This window comes from Camellia sinensis, chromosome 3, assembly GCF_055761805.1.
Source record: "Camellia sinensis isolate YWXY chromosome 3, ASM5576180v1, whole genome shotgun sequence".
Taxonomy (NCBI): Eukaryota; Viridiplantae; Streptophyta; class Magnoliopsida; order Ericales; family Theaceae; genus Camellia; species Camellia sinensis.
The window spans coordinates 34,735,787-34,761,198 of NC_138963.1; the positions used below are offsets into that span (position 1 = coordinate 34,735,787).

The following is a 25,412-nucleotide window of genomic DNA, read 5'->3' on the forward strand; positions in this document are numbered from 1 at the left end:
TTTTCCTTTTTCTTTTTTAATTTTTTTTTTTGGACTCTCAAAGAAGTTAAATTATTTATTAGCTACTTTTATTGATGCATATTGGAAACAACAATGTCATAGACACTCAAAGTTCTACAAAAATTTATATCAAATATTTTAAATAGGTATGAGACTCAAATGTGAAGGCCACATTCATGTAAAATATTCTGTAAAATTTTTAAGATCTCTCGCAAACCCCATTTGTTGAGTTTGGTTTTTCTAATTATGTGTTAACAATTTTGTTAATTAGCAAATGGTTTTTCATTTTCTATAAGTATGTTACGTCAAGAATATATAGTTAAAACTTTATAAATCAATATTTTTAAGAAACTCAATAATAAGAATTATATATGGGGAGATAATTCCTCTTATACAGTTCTTACTATGATAATCTAAATCATTCCTTTTATAGAATTTTGTGGGTAAGTCATTCATAAAAAATTATTTGAATGATCAAATAAGCATGATCATAAGATTTAATTTTTATATTTTTAAAATAGACAGTCTATATCTAAAATTATATTTGTTTTGATATAATGTAGCTACGATGATCTATGTATAATAACCTATAAAATGAATAATTTAAATTATTATAGTAAGACCTATGATAGATTTTATCGTCCAAACAATACCCTCCCATAAATAAATTAAATTTTTTTTAAAAAAAAATATAAAAACAACAACAACAACAACTGATAGGAAGAGAATAGTTTCCTTGTGAACCTACATTCTTTCTGGTCCATTTTAGTGAACTAGATTGTATAGTCTAACCCATTAAGCTTGACACGGGCCTTGCTTCAATAATTCACGCTGTTTATTTTTTAGATCGTTATATGCCACATGTATTTATCATTTTTGTCTTTACAACAATGGTGGCAAATATAATTTTGAAAGTACATCTATTTTTTTGGAATATTGAGATAATAAAATTATATTGTTATAATTATAAAATCAATCTAATTTTTTAATTAGTAATCTATAAATAGAGACTAAAAACTATATAATTTATCGAAATGGAAAGTGTAAAAAAATGATTTTTTTTTTATAAAAAAAAAAAAAACACTACGGAATCAGACTGAACTGTCACAAAAGAGTGCAAAAACTAACAATAATAAAATAAAATATAGTAATCTTCACACTCCATAGCCCATAGCTCCCACATGCTAATCAATAGGGAATCTCCCATTTCAAAACTTCCTTTTCTCTTTCTATTAAGAAAACAAAAGACAGTGCATATCCTCCTTCAAAGCAGAAAAGTAGAGGAAAAAAAAACAAAAATCAAAAAAAACAAAAAATGCTTAAATTTTCATGATTAAGGTCTCATTTGAAAATATTATTTTTTAATTTAAAAATTAAAAAATCATTAAAAAAACCAAAAATATAACAAACTATATAAAAAAGTCAAATATTTTATTTTCTCTCTACTTTTTGCATATTTTTTCATAAAAATTTAAAAAGTCATTCCAAAATATTAATATTTTTATCTCATATTTTAACCAAAAAATTAAAAAATTACTAATATAGTTTGTTCTGAAACGAGAGAAAGAATTTGTGTTCATTCATCTGCAAGCAACCTGTTAAAATGGAGGGGTAGCTTATAGCTAAAGTATTGAATATTATCACATTCACATGCATGTTATATATTTTATGTGGCTAATTAAAGCTTGCTTGATTTCATCTTTCCATTTTGTTTTTCATATTATTTAAAATTCAAAAACACCTTATAGTTTCATATTGTTAGTAAACAACCTTTTGATAATTTCTAAAAAATTGAAAAGAACTTTTTAGAATCAGTTCATCAAACAAATTTTCTATTTTTTTTCTAAAGTAAAAACAAAAAACAAAAAATAAAGACTATACAAAACATGCATATGTTTAGGTAATTTTGAATCTTTTTTTAAGCATGACATATTTAAAAAAAAAAAAAAATAAAAAATAAAAATCTATCCCATTGATTTATGCTCCAAACATATGTTTATCAGTTACATGTTAATAATTCACTTGAAACTTAATAAATAATATAAATAAATAAGATCAAAAATAGAGTATATGGGCTAGGATGTCTTGCCTTGTTCTACTACCATCTCTTTTAAAATTAATTGGTGTAACGGAATATTAGCTTTAGGAGTGTTTTGAGAAGATAATTAAAAGTTAATTTTTTGACCTTTTTTGCTTTTTTCACTATTTCACGTGAGAGGTGATGTAACCCAAAATAGGTGAGAGGTGATCTAACCCAAAATGAATTAAAATTTAACTTTTAACTTTTAACTTTTTTAGTGTATTGCCAAAACACCCCTTAGTTTTTAAACCTCCATATGATTGACTGTGTTAGAACACCCATAATAATATTGTACAAATGAATTAGGAATTCTACAACAACATACAAGAAATTAAGATGATAAAATAGTAAGCACATGAATTTAAAGAAAATAAAATAACACGGAAAATTGAAGGCAAAAATTGAGCATGACTATTGTTTCTCCCAACATGAATGTTCAAATAGAGTGCAAATCTAGCATAGCAACAATTTTTTTCTTTGTTTTTCAATCAGTAAGAAATCAATTACAAATATATGAATAATTATATCAAGCGAATAATTAAAGTCCAACATCACATACAATAAACCTAACAAAGAATATCCCATAATGAATAGAAATAAACAATTACCTTCAACTTTGGCAAGAATTGACACACAACCTCTTAGATAAGAGGTACACGAGTGGCCAACCAAACCCTAAACCCTAACAACTCACAAATTCAACCTATTTTCTCATAACTTTTCTCATCTAATGTTTGATGTCCACCAAAACCATATAAATGGGTCACAACCCTAACTTTTGGAATATTTATTTCCACTAATTCATTTTGTAAAAAATTAATTATACTTGTGACAAATTTTTTAAGAAGTTAAAATAAGGTTAAGCAGCCAGCTAAGAGGCTGTTTGGGAAACCCCAAATTAGTTTTATTGGACATGCCTTGAGCCTGGACCACTTGGGCCCTTGTTTAGTTTTGTCAAAAAGAATAAAGGTGGTAAAGTTATTTATGATTCAAAATTGATTTACTAATCAAAACAAAAATATTTCATGCCCCCTTTTCCTCCCACCCCCTTTGACCCTCTCTCTCTCATTGGTTACATTTTATTTTTCTTTTTTCTTTTTTTCCTGCTCCTCCAATCACCACCCGCCACGTGTCTGTGGGGTTGTGGGGTGGTGAATGGAGGGGGTCTTTATCATGGCTCCTAATAAAAAACCAATGTACATACAGGATCAATTCTACTATAAAACTGTCTTAATCCAGAAATTCGAACAAAAACAATGACAACATAAAATGACACCATTCTACCTCACAATCAAACATTCCCCACTCTTCTAATTATACTAGTAAATTATAAAATCACCTCAGAATATACATACAAATAAATTAGTTCAAACTCAAAATTTTTGACATTTTTTAATCAAAGTCGATTAGATTTGTAAAGGGTTGTTTGGGGTGTCTTAAATAAGTGCACTTTTTTTCTTTTTGAACTAAAAAATTAAGGAAAAAAATATGGATGTTTGGTTAACTTTTTAACTTTTTATCGAAAAATGTGTATTAAAAAATTATATAAATTAGTGTGTAGGGAAAATTAGGATTGAGAGTTGTGCAGCCATAATTTTTGACTTTTGGTAAATAGTGATAACTTTTTAACTTTTTGAGTAACTTTTTGAGTAACTTTTTGATTTTTTTTTCAACTTGCCAAACTTGGCCTAAATTTCAAATTACTCCTTTACAGAATAAGCGTTTAAAAGGCACAATAAGGTGAAGTTATGAATAAGAGTACTAATGTTATAATCTGGAAATAATTTTTTTTAATTATTTTCCTTTGACATATAATGTGTACAATGGGGCAGAGGGAGGGCATTCTAAGATGGGCCATTCCAAGAAGTGAAGGAGAAAAAGAATGAGTTATGAGATTGGGTTTTCAATATAGATGGGGGGTTCGGGTCTTGGTTTTGTATGATAATGCATATATGTATGTCAAGTAGTGTCACACGGCGTTAGCTAGCATTTTTTTGTCAAAATTTAGACAACAATTAGTAATTGGGCCAAATTAAAAACAATAAGAAATTTTAGAAATTAAAATTGAACAAAAATAAACTTTATGCTTAAAGCAGTAATTTGTTATTATATTACTAGATAAATTGTAATTTATCTATTTATCTATATGCCAAGTATATCTTTGTGTTGGCATATGTATTTTACTATTCAGTATAGCTATTTCATGCATTTATTACATGACTCACAATTGTTATGGCTTACTTAACTTCCAATAAAATAGGGAATAGTATAAATTGCATCATTAATATAATGATTATGGGAAATTATTTTTTTTAAATTTTTTTTACCACATTATGTTTATTTGTTAATGTGAATTTTATTATTTTGTACCATGTGAATAATAAAACATGACACAAAAATATGGCAATGTATAGCATTACTTGAAAAGTAAATATATGTGCCTAAAAAAAAAAAAAAAAAAGAGTAAAGAGAAAGAGAAAGAGGAAACAAGGTAAAATAAAAGTTATAAAGCCCTATTTGGTGGAGCTTTTTTTAAGTTAAAAACTGATAATCAGAAATTAGAAGTTAAAAATATCTCAATCCTAGCTTTTAAATAATCAGTTTTTTTCAATTTATTTAAGTTATTTCTACTTAATAAATTATAAATAGAAGTTACACTAAATAATTTGACACAAAATTTTAAATCAAAATAAGTTATAATCACTCTAAAATTATAACAAACAATCCCAAAAAATAGGGAAATAGTTAAACAAGTTAAAATTAATTTAAATTGGGATTCTAAATAAATAAGTCCAAAAACCTAAGTTAGGGATTTGAATTTTTTTAAAAAAAAATAAAAAAGAAACTTTGACAGCACAGCACCAGTTGACTAGGCTTTAGGTGGTTGGTTGTAGACTTAAAAAACAGGCTTTTAATTAATAACAAAAAGAAAATGAGTGGAGCACTAATTAGTGCTACCACTAATCATGTGGCAGTAGGTCCTACCATGAATGATTTGATTTTTAGTCTTGGTGTTATATATATATTTTTTATTGAGTGTCATATCATTAGTGGTCTTTTTAGAGCTCTAAAATTAGTGATTTTTATCATTGTTGATAACAAAAACCAAAGAGTGAATTACTTCTTGGGATTGGACTCTCTGTGATTGGATTGTCTAATGGATGCATTTTTGAATTATATTTTGATAATTTAAATTATTTGTATTTTAAGATTTATCGAGTAAATCATTATTGTAAAAATAACTTGATTGAATAACGAAAATTACGTATTCGAATTAATTTTATATGAACTATTTATTTTTTTGATATAAAACTGATCGAAACATATAATTTTCATTATCCGATATTTAATTTTTTGTAAGAATAATATACTCAAAGAATTTTAATATATGAAAAATTCGAATTATTAAAACTGAGCCAAGAAATAAGTTCACAGGCCCAACAATATCTCTCCAGTCCGATAGAGGACTTGAGAGAAGCCACGCCTTAGTTCTTTTATCTCTAATTTGTCCACCAGTTGTACATGTTTTTGCATCGAGAATCCTTGGGTCATTAGTATCCATACCACATTGCTAAGAAAAATACTCTTTAAATAAAATAAAAAAAAATACAAAAATTATTTACTTACATGTGACATGTAATAATAAAATTTTGTAATTTAAAAAAATGCTCACTAATTTTTTTTTTACTTATAGATGTTATATGCAATGATAAAATTTTGTAATTTAAAACAAGGCTCACTAATTTTTTATTTTACTTATAAACTCGACATGTAATAATAAAATTTTGTAATTTAAAACAGGGGTTAATAAAAATGTGATTGCAACAAGTCAGGTACATATAAAAAATTGTAAAACTTATTAATTTATAAATTCTAAAAATGTTGTTATTTAAGCCTTTCAATCATCAGTTTTTTTTTTTTTTTTTTTTTTTTGCTCCTTAATATTTTGCAATTCCCAAAATGCAAGTTGGGTTTTACTTTATGAAATTTTGATATATTATAAACTAGCTTCATGATTAGTAAAATGCATGCTCAACTTTGGTCCTCTTTGACCTCATTCTTTTAATTAAAATTTCTTTATTTTTTAATATTTGTTCTTTTAAGACAAAACTACCCTGTGGGTTCCTTTCACTTGTCTAGTGATTTATCCTTGAATTTGGGCTACCAATATAGGAAGGATTAAAAAATGGTGTCAATGCTGCATTCAACAAAAATCTTGCCTTAATTTTATAAAATAAGATGACAAATCATTTTTCTTTTTTTATTAAGTTATATTAGGGGAAGGCTATCTATAAATTTCTTAATTCAAATCATAGCTATCAGGAAAAAAATAATTGCAAAAGTATTAGAATGATAATTACGTTTCCTATGCATTAGCATCCAAAAAAAATAAAAAATAAAATATTCTTTTTTTTGGTCACCTTTACACTTTTATTACAATTTGTTAGAAATTGATTACTGTAAAAACTTACCATATTAGAGAATGTTGTAATTCATTTATTTATTTATTTATCCAACACAAATTACTATTATATAACTTATATATCCCGACTCAAATTTGTTTTTGTTTTTAAAACGTTATATAAAATTTATGGTATGTTGCCTAGAAAAGTAAAAAAAAAAGAAAAGAAAATAAAATAAAAAAAGAAGCTAACTGTAATTGTCAAGAAAATAAAGAAAAACCTCACTATGAATATACTTATTCAAACAATAATTAAGAATGAGATGTAATGTAAATCCTAAAAATACACTTAATCCTATTATTTTTCATTTAGAATAAATCTCTCTAAATTTGGTTGGAAACTAAAAAATAAGATCTAATATGATACCGTATAAATGAAAAAGAGAAAAAAATTCAAAATGTAATTTCTTTAAATCAAACATTCAAGGTATGATTTATGATATTTATATGCAATTCCCTTTACCTTTTTCAACAAAACAAAAAATCATTTTTTGACAAAAGGGTTTTCTGGTAATTTCACACTCCTCAGTCAATACACAGTAGAGTGCAGACAAAGGCAAGATCAATTTTTATTTCTTTTAAAGTCTTCATGCCTTGCCTTTAATGGAGGGAACTTAACTTTACAAACTCTCTTTCAACAAATTACACACTCAGAAAAAGGTTTATTTAGCTTCTCCTTCTATTTCTCTACTTCTTCTGGCGCCATTTTGCAGAACCAAAGAAAAGCTTTCTTTCAAAGACCTCTTCTCCCTCTCTCTCTCTCTAGAACTGTCTTGTCTTTATTCCCATTTTTAGTGAGAAAAAAATTCCTCGGTATGGAAGAGAAGGAGATTTTGGCATCTGGGTCGCCGGCAGTTAACTCGGTCACCCAGTCGACGCCGGTGCACGGCGGCGGCGGGGGTAGTGGTGGGTTGCTGCCACAGGGCGTGAACATGGCTGCTGTCAACATGAGAATGGAGAGAAGCGTAGGAGTCACCCCAGGCGGCGATGGTGGTGGTGGTGGTGGTGATTTGGTGGGAAAGAAGAAGAGAGGGAGGCCGAGGAAGTATGACTCAGATGGTAATTTGAGACTATCATGTGTGTCACCACCACCAGCACAAGCACCACCACCACCAGGTTTTTGTTTATCACTTCCTGCTGCTTCTTCTGAGTTCTCTTCCAAAAGAGGCCGTGGACGCCCATCTGGTTCTGGTAACTGGCAGTTGCTTGCTTCTTTAGGTGAGATGTATCAAAAATCAAGCCTTACATTTCCAGCAGATTAACTCTCTCTCTCTCTCTCTCTATATATATATATATATATATATATCTTTTTCATGCATACACACATTTGTTTATATGTATGTGTTATTGTAGTCAAATTTTTAGACTGTGTTTAGATCATAATTAGAATAGAAATTTGAAAAGATAGAACAGTGAATTGAGAAGAAAAAAAAAACAACTTATTTCACTCACATTTCTGTATTTTTTTTTCCTTTTCTTTTTAGATTTCTATCCAATTTTATGATTCAAACACATTCTAAAGCAAACAACCTAATAAGGGTTTTGGGCAGATTGGGTTCTTTTGATTGTTTTATGGTTGTTGCAATTACTATTACTTTGTTCTTCAATTTGGGACTTTGATTTTCAGGAAGAAGAAGAAAAGAAAAGAAAAGAAAAAAGACTAGGGTTTCATTAATTTTGTATGGATAAAGAAATGAAGCATGGGAATTTGATGAAATTTTCCTTTTTTTCAAAAAATTATATTAGACACGGGAATTTTCATGTTCTTAGAAAGGATGGACACAACATAAGTGATGAGGACAATGTTGTGCTATTCTATTGATTATCAATGTTCTACTTTCAAAGAAATGGGTTTTAATTTTTGCTTTATTTTAGATTTACCTCACATTTGGTACCTTGATCTGTGAAGGTGAGTTGTTCACGAACACGGCCGGAGGGGACTTCACACCACATGTTGTGACTGTAAATTCAGGAGAGGTAGTAATCATAAATTTATGTAAATTAGTTTTCCCTTAAATTTGTTAAAAATGTGAAATATCTTTATGCAAATCTCATGTTTGTTCTTTGCTAACTTAGAAAAAATTCTATTTTGATACATCTATAATTGCTTGTTAAAATGTGGAATATATCGTTATGCAGATCTCATGTATTTTCTTTGGTACCTTAGAAAAAATTCTATTTTGTTACGTCAATGTATGCAGATCTCATGTTTGTTCTTTGATACCTTAGAGAAATTCTGTTTTCTTACTTTGCAGGATGTTGCTGCAAAGATTCTTTCATTTTCGCAAAAGGGTCCCCTAGGAATTTGCGTCCTCTCTGCCAATGGAGCTGTTTCTAATGTTACTATTCGCCAGCCCGGTTCCTCTGGCGGCCTCTTGACATATGAGGTATATATGCAATCCGACTTAGTCTTGAGGGCAAGCAAGAGAGGCCTGCGCCTTAGGCCTCCAATTTTGGGCTAAAAATATAGGTCTCAAATATAATTTTGTGTTTTAAATATAAAAAAAATCTCAACTACTATAAGCCCAATTGAACGTGGGGCCCAAAAAAAAAAAAAAGAAACACAGTTCACAGATCTTAAAAACTGCAGCCTGCTACGCCAAACTAATGATTGGGATAGATTTTTATTTTTTTTGAATATTTGTAATGATTGCTTCCTATCTTAATATATGAAAATAAATTTTTGTTTATAATTTTAATGATTATACGTACAAGTAAATTTTTTTGTGACTACAAAAAAAAAAGCTGTTATAATTTGTCGTTTTATCCATAATTTTTTTTTTTTCAATATAAGAGGAGTCCCATTTTCAAAATTCGCCTTAGGCGTCCTAAATTTCAGGGCGGCCCTGGATGCAATGCCCCCCAAATATGTTTTTCTTTCTCTTCTTTGAGTCGAACAATTACGGTCATGTAGATCTCTTTCTTATCTATGTGCTCTTTCATTATATGGTTATTAGTATTGTTGAGTTTTCTTTAGCCTATTCAATTTTGTTTTTTGTTTTTATTTCTCAAGTTTTCAGATACAGAAACAATGAAAGTTGAAAAACACCTGTCATTTTGATTTTTGCGCAAAAGCAATTTTTGAAAATTCAAAAACAACCTTATGACCTTTCTTAAAATGTAGATTGTTTTTAGAAAATTTTCACAAAAATTGTTTTTATAAACAGTTAGCCAAACTATTTTATTTTATTTTTATTATGAATTTTTGTGCTTTACATTGCATGCTAATTATTCTCCAGAGTGAAATATGGCTTTTTACATCAAGGACTGTATTTGTTGGGAGGGCCTCTCTCTCTTGGGGCCACATTCCTTTAACCTGCTATTTTCGGCTTCTTTTTTTTCTTTTTCAAAAGCCCAAATATAGTGAATCGTTGAGCGAATGATGATCCCATCATGCTGTGTTTGGTTGGAGGATTTGAGGAGGGATTTGGAAAGAGAAAGGGAAAGGGAAAAGGTGTGTGAAACTAGGTGAAATTTAGGCATGTTTTATTCACATTTCACCTACTTTTTTCATTTTCCTTTCCAAATCCCTCCTCAAATCTCTCAACCAAACACAACATTAGTGTATAATTTTAGTCATTCTCGTTCATTCTAAAAATGGTTTTGCAGTTTGACTTTTGATTACACCTTATGTGACTGCAAAACTTGAGGTTTGCCTCAGATGGTTTCTGTAAGGAATCACAAAGTACAATAAAATTGTAAAAACATAATTAAGCAAGGCATTAGCGGACAGCTACATTCTGTCCCCTGTATTAATCTAGAGGACAACATTTGTCAAAAATTCACAACAGAAAAATTTCCAATCCAACATCTTATGTTTGAGTAGAAATGCATATGTTTTTTGGCGTTGTCATATGGAGCTGTGGCTTATTCTAATTTTCTCCTTTGAAAATGATTCCTATAGCAACAAATAGAAATGCATACAGATTTTGCTAAGAAATCTAGTACATTAAGGCTATGTTTGGATTTTTTTGAATTTGGGTTGAAATTTGTGGAGGGAAAGGAAGAAAGGAAGAAAGGAAGGGAAAAGTAACAAATTTCTCTGTGCATTTTTATATGAAAATATTAATTTCTTTACTTCTCAGGAATGCACATTATGACATGATGTGTTTGTTTTGTTAATCCCAAATTTGTGAACTTAAATTTGATGCAGGGCCGCTTTGAGATACTGTCCCTAACAGGGTCATTTACAGTCTCTGAAAATGGCGGTGTGAGAAGTAGGACTGGCGGATTAAGTGTCTCGCTGGCAGGTCCCGATGGTCGTGTTATTGGTGGTGGCATTGCTGGTTTATTAATGGCTGCTAGCCCAATCCAAGTAAGAATATATCTACATATATACACTTGTGATTCTTACTTTCAATTGCATACTGATTACGATAATTGAGCATTGTTCTGCTAGATGTTAAATAAGACGTATCCGCTTGGATTAATCCATTTCAAATGAAGGGATTTCAGATTAAACTTTATAAAAATATGGGAGTATTGATTATTATATATAGATTGACAAAAGGGGAAGATGGGGTAGAGTAAGAAAACAAAATTTTAATTGTAAATTACCCAAAAAGAAAAATAACATAAAAGAGAGAGAAGAGAAAAATAATTATATCTGAATTCAAAATTCTTATGCGATTGTAATAAATTAAAAGTTGATACATAACTTGACACATCATTGTGAATAAATTGTAAAACTTGTGAGTCTCAATCTTTTTTCAATTGAGAAGGATTTTTAAATATTAATTTTTAAAGGATCTTAATAAATTAGAGTGGGCACAATTATAATTTTTTTGGGACTAAATAATTTTTTTTTACAAATATATAGATAACAGTGTAATTATACAAAATTGAGCCTTTACTTCCCTCCGCCCCTAATTGTAACAAAGATTTCAAATAATTACTTACTTCAAATCCATTATATCTTTTTCATCATAAAGCTCTCACATTTAATCTTGAAATTCATATCTAAATTTTGGTGTCCTTTCATTTGTTGTACTTTATAATGTTTGATTCTGGTAGATTGTGGTGGGGAGCTTCATGCCAAATGGTTACAAGGTACACAAAAGAAAGCACAATTCTGAACCTAGAATCACTTCTATTACCCCGAGTGCCCTAGATACCGTGACAGCAGCAACACCAATCTCCCAAGCAGCACCAGCTGGCGACACGTGGCTGACTCCAACGTCTCAATTACCGCTACAACAAAGCCATGGAGAAGCAGATAAAAGCACAAGCAATAAACAGAACATGAATGCCACATCAATGGACAGCGCTGAGTGGAATGGCTCAGAACCCACATCTGATCAGAGACCATATCCAGACATCAATGTGTCTGTGCTAATAGAATAGTTATGAAGGTATGGTTTTTCGTGTTCATCGTTCATTTTTTAAGTTATCTTTTAGTTTAGATATAGTTGTTAAATCTTAAAGACAATATTAGGTCTTCTATAGAGACTTCGAGGCTGACATTGTGATTGGTTATTGAGGCTAATTTTAACCATCCATTCTTGTTGTAACATTTTATTGGAAAAAAACTTATCTAAATGTTCCATTTGTTTTTCAAAGAATTTTACTTTTTGCAATGTTTTGTTGCCACTGCTTTTATGTTTGAGATGGAACTTTACTCTGTAAGGCTCTTCTCTTAACTGGGGAAAGCTCACAATAACCTGCCAGTTTGGGATACAATCGTAGATTTTCATTGGGAGGTATCAGGAAGGATTCAAAATGTTCTAATATCAATTCATATAGAAAAGAAGGTTCTCTATTTATTAAAATACTTCATCCTAGGACATATCGAACATTTCACATAATACTTTTAATTGAAAATTTTAACATAGCACAAAAGTTCAAATTCCAAAAACTAAGCATTGTACCAATTCAATCCATAACAAAAATCTGTGTATTCAAATTGCATCATCATCTTCTATTCTTCATCTCCTCTTAACAAATTTATGAACAATCTTCGAATAGTAAGCCCATTCTGGATGTGCCTCTGTGATTGCTGGCTGTCCAACACGGTTCTCTTTCACATAAGATTGAACATTATCAGCGTCAGCTAAGCCATTTAAGAATTCTCGCAGCTCCCCCTCTGGACCTAATGACAAAATTATAAAATCGTTTTAAATATAACTCCAATGTTTTAATACAACATATTACTATTTACAAGATTTGATAACAATCATATCACCTAAAACAGTGTCGTTGTCATTCCCAACCTCGTACGAATCAGGAAAAATTGCTGTGTTAGGCTGCAAAAAATAAAGGAAAAGAGCTTGAAGCGAATAACATGACATTCAAATAGTTTGCAATCAGAAAAATATACAAAGAAACTAAAAATTACAGGATTGAGCAAAGCCTTGCATGGTTCTTCTTCTATCAACAATGTGTTCGATGAAGAGTATTGTCTGCGAGGCCACGGCAAATTAAAGTCCTTCCATAGTTTCCCCAGCTCCTTAAAGAATATGGGTTTATTTTTGTTATCCAAGCTCTTGAACCCAGAATCAGTACATTGTTCTTGGTCCTAGAAAAAAAAACAAAACACTTCATAATAACAATACAAGTTTCAAAGTGGGCACAAAATCATTTAGATTATACATACCCACACAAACAGAACCTTGTTTTTCAATCCGCTTGTGATAGTACTCAAAACACCATCTATGTTCCATCTATTGTTTTAACAACAGTGAAACAGAACACACATTAGAAGCTAACATGCACGAACATTTCAAATAACTTTAAATCTAACAATAAAATAAAATTAATGTAAATTTATAACTATTCTGCTCTTTTAGATTTATTTTAATTTTGAATTAAACATTGATATATATGACATGTAATAAATACATTAAACTATATATTTTGCACATATTTAAATTTTAATGTTCGTATATCTGTGTCATGTCATATGTCCGTTTATATCCATGGATAATATTAGGAACCTGATTGTGTCCTTGCATTTTCTTTGGGGCAAATTACATATACACCCCTCCAGGTTTGACAAAATTACAGATACCCCTGAGGTTTGAGAAATTACGAATTCCCCCCTGAATGCTATATTTGCATAAGAAATTAGGGGGTAATTTGTTATGAAATATAAACCTCAGGGGGTAAATTGTTATGAAAATACAAACCTCAGGGGGCGGGATGTAATTTCTGAAACCTCAGGGGTATCTGTAATTTAACCAAACCTGGAGGGGTGTATATGTAATTTGCCCTTTTCTTTGTTTCCATTTAAATAAAATAAAAAAAAAAACAATGAAAATATCAGAAACACTCAATTTTCATTCGTGTTAAGTAGTTTCTATTTTTGTTGTGAGTTTTGGAAAATAAAAAACAGAAACAGAACCAAATTGGAATACTTACTCCCTAGCAGAAGACCATATTCCCACCTCAAATCTCTCAAAACAGAATTCCAGAAACGCACTACAGTAAGGCCTATTGAACACTGCATGATTAGAGAAAGAAATAACTAGGTCTGAACAAGAAGAAGATAGTAACAATTAAACAAACAGAAAATAACAAATTTTCACCAAGAAAGTTTCCGGCAATTCCATCTGGATGACGATCGATTTGAACGTTAGTCCTAACACCATAACGGCTATGAACCCGATGCACCAGCAGCCCATTAAGGCCAAGAACAAGAAGCTTCTTCCTCGGACAGAGGTTTAGCTTCTCTAATGACAAGTCTAGATTATCATTTCCTTTATCTTTGTTGTCATCATTGTCATCATGCTTCTCCAATGAAAGGCCTAGATTATCATTTCCTGTATCTCTGTTGTCGTCATTGTCATCATCGCTGCTGTTTTCATAAATTACAGCCTTGGCCTTCAAGCTTGGGAGCTTTCCAGCCATTGTTGTTGTTGGAAATGTTGGATCAAGAAAGAGATGGCTTGATGCATTTGAAAGTTTTGAATTGTAGTGGGTGATTTATAGGGTAGAGATTGTGAACTTTTCAACTTCTCTGTATTAATTATGTGCCATTGTTTTCTTCTTATTCATGTTTGAGAAATGAACTGTTTGGAATTTGATGCCTCGGTTGATGGGTTCCAGGATTTATTTTGGGTTAATTACACCAAAACGTCTTAACTTCTTAGCTATTAGCAAATATTATTTGTTGGTACATTTTGACCGGCTCAACTATGAAAATATATCACTTTCACTCCCTTTAGACCACCTCCAAAATGAACGTACTTGTTTGGTTTTTGTAAAATAAATTGATAGAGAGAGAGAGCAAGTGAATAAATGTGTATATTGAATTTGTTGTGTGTTTTTACAAAGGGAGCTTAGCTCTCTATTTATAGTCTGATATATCTGATATTGGATGCGAGGCATGCCATGCGAGACGCGAGGCACCGAAAGGCAAGGCTAATGCTTTAGCCGAAAGTGAACAAACACAATGATAACAAAGGCAAGGCTAAAGCTAATGCTATAAACAATATTATATACAAAGTATAATAATATACTAACATCCCCCCGCAAACTCAAGGAGGGAAAGCATCAACCAAGTTGAGTTTGGAAACAAGATCAGTGAAGCGGCCAGGAGGATGAGCTTTAGTGAAGAGATCAGCGGGTTGATCGACAGAAGCAATAGGGAGAAGATGGACAGTACCACAGGTAACATGCTGGCGAATGAAATGACAATCAATCTCAATATGTTTGGTGCGATCATGAAAAACATCATTGTGAGCAATTTGAAGAGCACTATGATTGTCACAAAAAAGGTCAGTAGCACCAGAGGAGGGAACACCCAGATCAGTAAGAAGCCAACGAAGCCAGAGAAGTTCCTGAGTAGTATCAGCAAGAGCACGGTATTCGGCCTCAGTACTGGAACGAGCAGTAAGAGATTGTTTCTTGCTGCGCCAAGAAATAAGAGAATCACCCAAAAAAAAGCAGAACCCAGTAGTAGATCGGCGGTCAGTAGGATCTCCAGCCCAATCAGCATCGGAAAAAGCACGAAGCTGGAGAGAGGAGCGGGCGGAATAATGAAGACCATGAAACATGGTGCCTTTGAGATACCGAAGGATACGAAGTAAGGCAGCATAATGAGGGGTACGAGGAGCCGACATAAACTGGCTGACAATATGAACTGCATAGGCAATATCAGGACGAGTAACAGTGAGATAGACAAGACTGCCAACCAGCTGTCGATATAGGGTAGCATCAGAGAGAAGAGTGCCATCAAGAGGGGTAAGACGACTCTGAGGCTCGAGGGGAGTGGAGGCAGTCTTGCAATCCGTAAGACCAGCACGGGTGAGAAGATCAGAGGTATACTTAGCTTGAGAGATAAAAGAACCCGTAGAATCATGGAAGATTTCAAGACCCAAGAAATAGCTGAGAGGACCAAGGTCTTTCATCTCGAAATGGTGGCTAAGAAACTGTTTAAGGCGAAGAATACCATCAAAATCATCACCGGTGATAATCATGTCATCCACATAAAGTAAAAGCAGGGTGGTCCCTTGAGCTGTTTTCCGGATAAAAAGGGCAGTATCATAAGAACTGGAGGTGAAACCACAGTCATGAATAGTAGAGCTGAACTTGGCAAACCAAGTGCGGGGAGCTTGTTTGAGACCGTATAAGGCACGCCGAAGTTTGCAGACTTTATGAGGTGGATAAGCAGACCCAGGGGGAGGTTGCATGTAGACTTCCTCAAGAAGAATACCATTAAGAAAAGCATTGGTGACGTCCATTTGATAAAGATCCCAGTGGCGGGAGGTAGCAACAGCAATCAAGCTGCGAACTGAGGTGAGACGAGCAACAGGAGCAAAGGTCTCTTCATAGTCAATACCATATTCTTGGGTAAAGCCTTTGGCAACAAGGCGGGCTTTGTAGCGCTCAATAGATCCATCAGAACAAGTCTTGATTTTGTATACCCATTTGCAGCCAATGGCAGACTTGCCAGGAGGAAGATCAACAATGTCCCAAGTATGAGTTTTGGCTAAGGCCTGCAATTCAGTAGTCATAGCTTGCTGCCAAAGAGGATTAGAGCGAGCCTCACGATAGGAGGTCGGTTCATAAGTAGAAAAAGCAGTAGAACCAACAATAAAGTCACGAAGACGAGTAGAAGGTTGTGTTACCCGGCGTGGTCGAGCAGACAGAGGAGGAGCCAGTGGAAGAGACTCAGCAGGAGGGGAGGAGGCCGAGGAAGTAAGAGCAGGACCATCAGAGGGAGCAGGAGCATGGGACAGTCCATCAGGCAAGGCGATCTCGAGAGAAGCTGGCGGGGGTGGGGGAGGAAGATCATCAGAAAATAGATCGGTGAAAGGATCAGTAAAAAACAGAGAGGGGGAGGGAACAGACAAACGGAAGAGAGAGAGAGAGGAAAACATTTTGTGTTCCCAAAAGACCACATGACGAGAGATACGAAGTCGTTGGGAGAGAGGATCCCAACAACGATACCCTTTATGTTCAATACCATAGCCCAAGAAGCAACAAAGGCGGGAACGAGGTTCAAGTTTGGTACGTTCATGAGGTTGGAGAAGAACAAAACAGGCAGAGCCAAAGACCCGAAGGGTGGTGTAAGGAGGACGGGTGCCGTGCAGTCGCTCATAAGGAGTGTGATTATGAATGACAGGTGTAGGGATACAATTGATAGTGTAAGCAGCAGTGAGAGCTGCCTCTCCCCAAAAATGTTCCGGACAAGAGGAAGATAGAAGAAGAGCACGAGTAGTGTCGAGAAGATGCCGATGTTTCCGTTCAGCACATCCATTTTGTTGAGACGTACCGGGACAGGAACGATGAGGTTGAGTACCATGACTCTGAAGGAAGGAAAGAAAGTCAAAATCTTTATATTCCATGGCATTGTCGGAGCGAAAAATCTTAATAGTTTTAGAAAATTGTGTGTTAACCATTGCAGCAAAATTGTAATAAAGTTGTTTGAGCTCAGAGCGAGTTTTCATAAGGAACAACCATGTAAAACGGGAAAAATCATCAATAAAAACAACAAAGTAGCGGGCTCCGCCCATAGTGGGAGTAGGAGAGGGTCCCCAAATATCAGAATGGATGAGATCAAATGGTGCAAGAGAAACAGAGTCACTTTTATTAAACGACAAAGCAGGTTGTTTAGCAAGTTGACAGGACACACAATCTAAAGCATCAGAACTGACAGGACCTAAATGACCACTAGAAATTAAAGTTTTTAAACGACCAGCAGAAAGATGGCCTAAACGACAGTGCCAAAGCTGAAAAGGAGATAAACGAGGAGCAGTGGTAGTAGTGGTAGGAGCTGTGATCTGAGAGGAATCCGGAACATGAAGATGGATAAGTTCGTAGAGGCGTCCATGCTTACGGCCTATCCCAAGGGTTTGCCCCGTCCGAGGGTCCTGCACCAAACAACCAGTAGGAGAAAAGGTAACAGTTAGACCATGCTCACATAATTGACTAATGGAGATAAGATTTAAAGTGAGAGTAGGCATAAGATAGACATGAGATAAAGATAAGTGAGAGGTGGAAACAGAACCAACATGACTCACAGACAGAAGAGACCCATCAGCAGTATGGATAGAAGGAACATGAGGAGTAACAGAGATAGGAGTAAAAATAGTAGAGTCAAAGGTCATGTGATTACAACAAGCGGAGTCAAAGTACCAGGAAGTGTTACCTGCAGTGACAGACAAGGCAGGAGAGGAAGGAGTACCAGATTTTTGCAAGAAATGTTGAAACATGGCTTCGACATCTGTGTGAGAGAAGACTGGAGTGGAAGGATCTATAGGGACAGGGGAAGGTACATCCTCTGAGGCAGCAGCAGCAGTGCGTTGGAACCGACCATGTGAGGTGCTGCGGGAAAAATGCCCGGGGGAAGGACCATTGCGAGAAGCACGGGCGGGATTGCGGAAGCAATCTTGCTGGAGATGACCAGGACCAGTCTTGTTGCAAAACCGACAGAGGCGAACAGGACAATTAACCAGAAGATGAGTCGACGGAAGACTGCGATTCTGACAGTAGTTGCAGAAGGTTGACTTCTGTGGTGGGGAATGAGAACTCTTAGTCTGGGGAGTAGCAAGAACAGAGTCCACAGGGTGCGGATGGAGAGTACCAAACCGAGTTTCCTCTGACAAGAGTTCAGAAATTGCTTGCTTAAGAGTGGGTAAAGGAGTGCGATGGAGGAGAGAAGCTCGTACGGGCTCAAAACGGGAAGTAAGGGCCATGAGAAACTGAACCAAGCGATGTTGATCACGGTAAGTAGTAAACAAGGCAGCATCCTTAGTACAAGCCCATGGATGTTCAGAAAGAGCGAGTTGATCCCAAACATAATACATTTGGGACAAGAAATCATTAATGGTCTGAGTTGGTTCTTGGCGCATACGGTGAAGGTGACTCAGAAGCTGATATTGGTGAGCAAGGCCAGTAGTCTGATAGCGTTCTTGTAAAAAATCCCAGATGTCCTTGGCGGGAGAGGAAGCAGAGTCAAGTTGGAACCGACCAAACTGAAGGCTGATAGATGTGATAGAAGTATTGCGAAACCAGGTAATGATCTGATAGTTTTTACTATCCCAATCCTCCAGACGATCGATATATTTGGCAGCGGAGTCTGTGGTGGCAGCGGATTCGGTGGTTGTGGTGGCAGCGGATTCGGTGGTTGTATGGATGGGTTTGCACACATCCCCAGTGATGATGCGCCAAAGTTTCTTGCCTTTGAGAAACCCAGACATAGCTTGTGCCCATAAGACATAGTTAGTCCCGTCAAGAACAACGGAAATAGGGTGGTTAGAGGAGTCGAGACGATCCATAAGGGCAAAAACGTACTTTTGAGGTAGAATTTGAAAAATCCGAGGGTACCAGTGAATTCAGAAGGTCGAAATCAGTGGGAAAAGAGTGACCGGACCAAAAAATAGGACCAGAAAGGCACTAAATGGGCTGGTCAAAGTGGCTGGTCAAAATTCGGTCGGCGCACGTTAGCAGAGAGTGCGCGGCGCACAATAGCAGGAGACAGCAGGCGGTGCACGAAAGCAGAGAGGTGCGCGGCGCACGTTAGCAGAGAGGTGCGCGGCGCAAAATAGCAGAGGACAGCAGGCGGCGCACGAAAGCAGTAGGGCTGACGTCGGCTGACGCAGAAACACGCGGCTCACGTTAGCAGTGAAGGCCGCGGCGCACAGTAGCACGGGACAGTGCAGAGGCGCGTAGAGCGCGTCGGAGAACGAGGATGAGCGTGGCCTTAACTTCTGGCGGCGCGTGGAGGCGCGTGGAAGGTCGTATGGTGATGAATTTGGTGGCGATGGATTCGTCGTGAGGAGACGAAGAGATTGGTGTGGTTGAATAAGGAAGACAGAGAAGTTCGATAGATGCAACAATCTGTCTAAATGTGATGCTCTGATACCATGTAAAATAAATTGATAGAGAGAGAGAGCAAGTGAATAAATGTGTATATTGAATTTGTTGTGTGTTTTTACAAAGGGAGCTTAGCTCTCTATTTATAGTCTGATATATCTGATATTGGATGCGAGGCATGCCATGCGAGACGCGAGGCACCGAAAGGCAAGGCTAATACTTTAGCCGAAAGTGAACAAACACAATGATAACAAAGGCAAGGCTAGAGCTAATGCTATAAACAATATTATATACAAAGTATAATAATATACTAACAGTTTTCATAATTAAAATGGCTAAAATGTATGGATTCATACATGAGGAGTAATATTTACTAATAATTGAGGGTTTTTTGGTGTAATTAACTCCTTTTAATTTTTGGGGGCTCTGCACTAAGATTTAATTATTAGTAAAGTTAGGGTGCAACTTAAGAGGTTTGTCGCTGCTCCATCAGCTCAATCCCTATACCTGGGAAAGTGTTCAGTAGTTTGATTTTATGACCTTTTTTTTAAGATGCATTAAGAGTTATATGTGACCAGTTATTTTGGGTTTGCAGATTTAAACATTATGAAGAAAAAAAATGTCATAATCGATATAAAATAAAAATGTGTGCCATAAATTATATATAATTATTTAAAGTTTTTTTCTTTTTTATGGTTTGTTTTTTTATGATTAAGAACTCATCTTAGATAGGAACCTTTTAGACCCAAAAAATAAACTCGAGATTCATAAAATTCAATCACTGTAAAGTGAAAGGCCACAAAGGTGGCTCCACATTTTTTTTTTAATACAAATGTCACTATTATATTGGTATAGTTTTTCTTTAAAGTTCTTAAAGTAAAAATAATTCGAAAATTTTGAAAAAAGATGATAATCAGAAACTTTTTTAAAATTCTAATTTTTTTATTAAAAAAAAAAAAAAAACACTGAGATGGAGTAGAGTAAAATATTTAAATGTAATGCAAATTTCAAATAATTACTTTTACATTATTATTTCAAATTCATTATATATCTTTCTTCATGGTAAAGCTCTCAAATCTAATCTTGAAATTCATATCTAGAATACAATATCTAAATTTGGGGTATCCTTTCATTTGTTTTTACTTTATAATTTGGATTCTGGTAGATTGTGGTGGGGAGCTTCATGCCAAACAGTTACAAGGTACACAAAAGAAAGCACACAAGAGATAAACAGAACATGAATGCCACTTCAACTGACAGCGCTGAATGGAAAAACATGTCCGATCAGAGGCCATCTCTGGACATCAACGCGTCTGCAAGAAGAATAGTGACAAACATAAGGTTGTGTTCTTTTGTTCACTTTTTTTTTTTTTTTTTTTTTTTATCTTGAAGACAATATTAGGTCTTCTTTAGATACTCAAAGAAACTGACATTATGATTGGTTACTGAGGCTGATTTTAACTTTTTACATTCTTGTCGTGTCATTTATATTGAAAAAGACTGCTCTAAACATTTTGCCTAAGATTGTAGTGATAATTTTACAATGTTACATTTGTTTTTCAAAGTCTGATAAATTGCTTTTTGCAATGTTCAGGCTCACAATAACATGTCAATTTGGGACACAATTAAAGATTTTCATTAGGAGGATTAGAGACAGTATTGAAATGTTCTAATACGAGTTAATATAGAAAAAAAGGTTCTCTGCTGATTGAAATACTGTATTCAACTGTATGCAACGAATAAAGAAAAATCGAAGAGTTACCAGAAATTTTCAACATAGAAGGAAATAACAACGTTCAAATTCCAAAAACTTAGCACTATTCAACCCATAACAAAAATCTGTGTATTACCAACACATAATTTCACACTGCATTGTAAAACTGAATTATCGTCTTCTTTTGTTGATCTCCTCCTAACAAAATCTAGGAACAATCTTTGAATAGTAATTCCATTCTGCATGTGTCTCTGTGATTGCTGGCTGTCCAACACGGTTCTCTTTTACATAAGATTGAACATCGTCAACATCAGACAGGCCATCCAAGAATTCCAGCAGCTCCCCCTTCGGACCTAATGACAACATAAGAAGATTGTTTTGATTATCACTATAATGTCTAGACACCAACATTTTACTAAACCAAGATTTGAAATCAATCATCTTACCTAAAACAGTGTCATTGCCATTCTCAACCTTGTAGGAATCAGGAAAAATCGCTGTATTATGCTGCAAAAAATAGGTGAAAAGAGCTATTAAGGCCAAGTTTGGGAAGACTAAATAAGTGCACTTTTTGTCTTTTTGGACTAAAAAATTGAGGTTGAAAATATGGATGTTTGGGTTAACTTTTTGACTTTTTATTGAAAAATGTGTAATAAAAAATTGTAAAAATTGATTTGTAGGGAAAAATTTGAATTGGGAGTTGTGCAGCCGTAATTGTTGACTTTTGGTGAATAGTGTTAACTTTTTAACTTTTTGAGTAACTTTTTGACTTTTTGGCTTTTTTGGAACATCCCAAACTTGGCCTAAGTGCTGGACTTAACGTTCAACTGATTTGAAATCTGAAGAATCATATGATGCAGCTAAAAATTACGGGATTGAGCAGGGCTTTGCAGGGATCATCATCTATCAACAATGTGTTTGATGAAGAGTACTGTCCACAAGGCCATGGCAAAGTATGATCCTCCCATAGTTTCTTCATCTCCTTCAAGAATATCGGTTTGTTTTTCTTCTCCAAGCTCATAACCCCAGAATCAGTGCATTGTTTTTGGTCCTAAGCATCAAACCCTCACCAATAAAAACACCAAATGGTAGGCACATAATCATATGCTATAACTACATGAACTTGGAAACATTTATGTTCTTCAAAACACACTTGCAACCAAAAAACAAAAAAAAAAAACAAAAATCATATATTATACATACCCATGCAAACAGAAGCTTGCTTTTCAATCCACCCTTGATGGTGGTCAAAACACCATCTATGTTCCAACTATTGATTTCAAAGTAGTGAAAGCAAAAGAACACATTAGAAAAAATAGTAATGCTAGGAACTCAGATACCATGTACAAAACAAACACAAAAGGCACATGTGAATAAACAACATTTTATATAATTTGTCGTTGAAGCTCACTTTATTTCAAGCAGAATGTTCTTAACATGTGCGCTAAGAGCACATAATTGTAGGGATTTTCAGTTCATGTGACAGAAAATCAATAATTAGTGAAAACAGTGTGTATCTTTGTGTGTGTGTGATGTTAAGCGGCGTTTGAAAAAGTACTACGGAGTCTCACCGTTGTACATTTCTATGCTTCTCACTTACCCGTAAACATAAGCTTTTTTGTCAAACCATGTGAATTAACAAATTCATAAATGTTTTTTTTTTTTTTTTAAAAAAAAGAGAAAGAAATGATGGGTAACATGAATTACTCTTTTGCAGAAGACCAAATTCCCACCTCAAACCTCTCAAAACAGAATTTCAGAAACTCACTACAGTAAGGCCTGTTGAATACTGCATGATTAGAAAAGACGAAAATGTCAATGCAAAATAAAAAAAGTAGGAACTAACAATTAAGCAAGCATAACTTCAGAAATTTTCACCAAGAAAGTTTCCAGCAATCCCATCAGGACGACGACGGGTTTGAACATTAGTCCTGACACCATAACGTCTATAAACCCGATGCACAAGCAGCCCACCTAGGCCAAGAACAAGAAGCTTCTTCCTTGGTCCGAGGTTTAGCTTCTCCAATGAAAGGCCTAGGTGGTGATCATTTCCAGTGTCTTCGTTGTCATCGTCGTCGCTGCTGTTTTCATAAATTACAGCCTTGGACTTCAAGCTTGGGAGCTTTCCAGCCATTGTTGTTGTTGGCAATGTTGGATCAAGATCGAGATGGTTTGATGTATTTGTAGGTTGTTGAATTGTAGTGGGTGATTTATATAGTGTAGAGATTCTCAACTTTTCAACTTCTCTGTATTAATTCTGTGCCATTGTTTTCTTCTTATGGTTCATGTTTGAGAATGAACCGTTTGGAATTATGCTTCTGTTGGTATTCCTAGGGATTTTTTTTTGGGTTGATTACAGCAAAACTTTTTATCATTTTACCTCCTCATTTTACAAACTTGTACATTTTGACTTCCTCAATTATGAAAATGTATTAGTTTCACTCCCTCCGGACCACATCCAAAAGACATGTATTTGTACAATTTTCATAATTGAAGGAATCAAAATATAAGGATTCATAAATGAAGAAATAACATGATATTTACTATGGGAGTTGTGGTGTAATTAAATCTTTTTTTCGATTTTGCGAAGTTAAACATTATGAAAAAAATTATACCATAATCAATTCAAAATAAAAATGTGTCATAAATAATATACAATCATTAATTTTTTTTCTTAATGTTTTATTTTATATGATGAAGAACTCATGCTAGATTCTATCACTTTAAAATAAAGGTCACAACAGGCAGGCCTACATTTTTTTTTAACAAATGTTACTATTATTTGGCATAGTTTTTGTTCTCAGTTTATAAAACTAAAATAATTTTAAAAAGTTGAAAAAGATGAGTATCAGAAGATTGAGATTTTTTTTTTTAATTCTACATTTTTATTATTAACTTAAAAAAAATTAAAAAAAAAAAAAACTAAGAAGGAGAATTTTCAATCCCTTACTCATCTTTCTGAATTGAGGCCCGGCCTGACTCACATCTCAAAATCCATTAAGGACTTTAGGTCACGTTTATTTGGCGAATTAGGGGATTATAAATACGGCGAGATTGAGTAAAAAGATTAATAATATGATAGCACTGGGTTAAGTTAAAGATGTAAGATAAAGTATGTTTGTTTGAGAAGTAATGTGATGGAATTAATTAATTGTGATTAAATCTATAAAATTAAGTAAAAACCAGTATTGTATAAAAAAAGAGATTTTATTATGTTTGATAAATAGAGGGCAAAATAGACATTTTGTTTTAATACAAGGAGATTGATTAGCAATCCTACCCCATCCAAGGGAATGCTAATCCTACCCCCAAGTAGAATTGGTAGTCCCATGAGACTGATATTCCCTTAACATATAGCACAACTAAACATGAATTTGGTAGGACTTATGGGATTATTAATCCAAACCCACCACTTTAGTGGCCAAACAAACATAAGGGAGACAAAATAACAATCCCTTCCAATATATATTTTTTTTAATTCTTTTTTTAATCTTCTTTTGAACTGGCCTTCCATCTTCAAATGAAGAATTTTAACTCAACACAACTGAGAAATGTTCACTTGTTATTAACAAAAATGTTATAAAATTAAATTATTAGTATTTTTTATAGAGTATATATCATATTTAAATGTCATTTATTCTTTTTAGGATAAATTATAAATACACTCTCTGAGGTTTGTTTAAAGTATAAATTGCCACCTATAGTTTGGAAAATTACAAATACCCCCTTGTTATAATTTTTCATTCAACAGAATTAACTAAAAAAAATAAAAGTTATAAAATTACCTAAATTATTAATTGAAACATATTTCTAACATCATAAAAAATTGTTAATTGACGTGATGATTTATTAAAAAAATAGGTGATTTGTTATGAAATTAGAAATTTCAAGGGATGAAA

General features: G+C 33.8%; 3 protein-coding genes across 5 annotated transcripts; 1 reads left to right on the top strand and 2 right to left on the bottom strand.

The window, feature by feature from the left end:
- Positions 1 to 7,112: 7,112 nt before the first annotated feature.
- LOC114293641 (AT-hook motif nuclear-localized protein 1) lies at positions 7,113 to 21,321 on the top strand. Of its 3 annotated transcripts, none has more exons than XM_082919496.1 (6): positions 7,113 to 7,760; positions 8,452 to 8,519; positions 8,798 to 8,929; positions 10,696 to 10,857; positions 11,556 to 11,893; positions 20,965 to 21,321. In XM_082919496.1, the coding sequence occupies exons 1-5, from the start codon at positions 7,358 to 7,360 to the stop codon at positions 11,883 to 11,885; spliced, it is 1,095 nt and encodes a 364-aa protein (XP_082775622.1). In that variant the 5' UTR covers positions 7,113 to 7,357; the 3' UTR covers positions 11,886 to 11,893; positions 20,965 to 21,321. The 3 variants fall into 3 exon arrangements, with proteins under 3 accessions (XP_082775622.1, XP_082775621.1, XP_082775623.1); XM_082919497.1 differs by lacking the exon at positions 20,965 to 21,321 and adding an exon at positions 14,354 to 14,632 and having other exon boundaries at positions 7,154 to 7,760; XM_082919495.1 differs by lacking the exon at positions 20,965 to 21,321 and having other exon boundaries at positions 7,153 to 7,760; positions 11,556 to 12,100.
- On the bottom strand, positions 12,332 to 14,503 carry LOC114293625 (uncharacterized). Its single transcript, XM_082917939.1, has 4 exons — positions 14,004 to 14,503; positions 12,877 to 13,056; positions 12,724 to 12,784; positions 12,332 to 12,630 (listed from the first exon to the last, which is right to left on the bottom strand). Exons 1-4 carry the CDS (start codon positions 14,385 to 14,387, stop codon positions 12,467 to 12,469), a joined length of 789 nt encoding a protein of 262 aa, XP_082774065.1. The 5' UTR covers positions 14,388 to 14,503; the 3' UTR covers positions 12,332 to 12,466.
- Positions 21,322 to 21,549: 228 nt separating the features above from the next.
- LOC114293645 (putative FCP1 homology domain-containing protein C1271.03c) lies at positions 21,550 to 23,956 on the bottom strand. Its single transcript, XM_028237761.2, has 6 exons — positions 23,392 to 23,956; positions 23,221 to 23,302; positions 22,717 to 22,783; positions 22,385 to 22,564; positions 21,960 to 22,020; positions 21,550 to 21,866 (listed from the first exon to the last, which is right to left on the bottom strand). Exons 1-6 carry the CDS (start codon positions 23,645 to 23,647, stop codon positions 21,712 to 21,714), a joined length of 801 nt encoding a protein of 266 aa, XP_028093562.2. The 5' UTR covers positions 23,648 to 23,956; the 3' UTR covers positions 21,550 to 21,711.
- Between the last annotated feature and the right edge of the window lie 1,456 nt (positions 23,957 to 25,412).

Bases quoted from the DNA above. Each gene is read 5' to 3' on its own strand.
- LOC114293641 (XM_082919496.1), top strand. From the start codon at position 7,358: ATGGAAGAGAAGGAGATTTTGGCATCTGGGTCGCCGGCAGTTAACTCG. The intron at 8,520-8,797 runs GTAGTAATCATA...CTTACTTTGCAG, and splicing joins TGACTGTAAATTCAGGAGAG to GATGTTGCTGCAAAGATTCT. The intron at 8,930-10,695 runs GTATATATGCAA...AATTTGATGCAG, and splicing joins GCGGCCTCTTGACATATGAG to GGCCGCTTTGAGATACTGTC.
- LOC114293625 (XM_082917939.1), bottom strand. From the start codon at position 14,387: ATGGCTGGAAAGCTCCCAAGCTTGAAGGCCAAGGCTGTAATTTATGAA. The intron at 13,057-14,003 runs TATTTCTTTCTC...TTTTTTTTCTAG, and splicing joins TCTTCTTGTTCAGACCTAGT to GACCAAGAACAATGTACTGA. The intron at 12,631-12,723 runs GTGATATGATTG...TTTTGTCATTAG, and splicing joins TGACAACGACACTGTTTTAG to GTCCAGAGGGGGAGCTGCGA.
- LOC114293645 (XM_028237761.2), bottom strand. From the start codon at position 23,647: ATGGCTGGAAAGCTCCCAAGCTTGAAGTCCAAGGCTGTAATTTATGAA. The intron at 22,784-23,220 runs GTAATTCATGTT...TGAAATCAATAG, and splicing joins ATTTGGTCTTCTGCAAAAGA to TTGGAACATAGATGGTGTTT. The intron at 22,565-22,716 runs GTATGTATAATA...TTTGATGCTTAG, and splicing joins GCAAGCTTCTGTTTGCATGG to GACCAAAAACAATGCACTGA.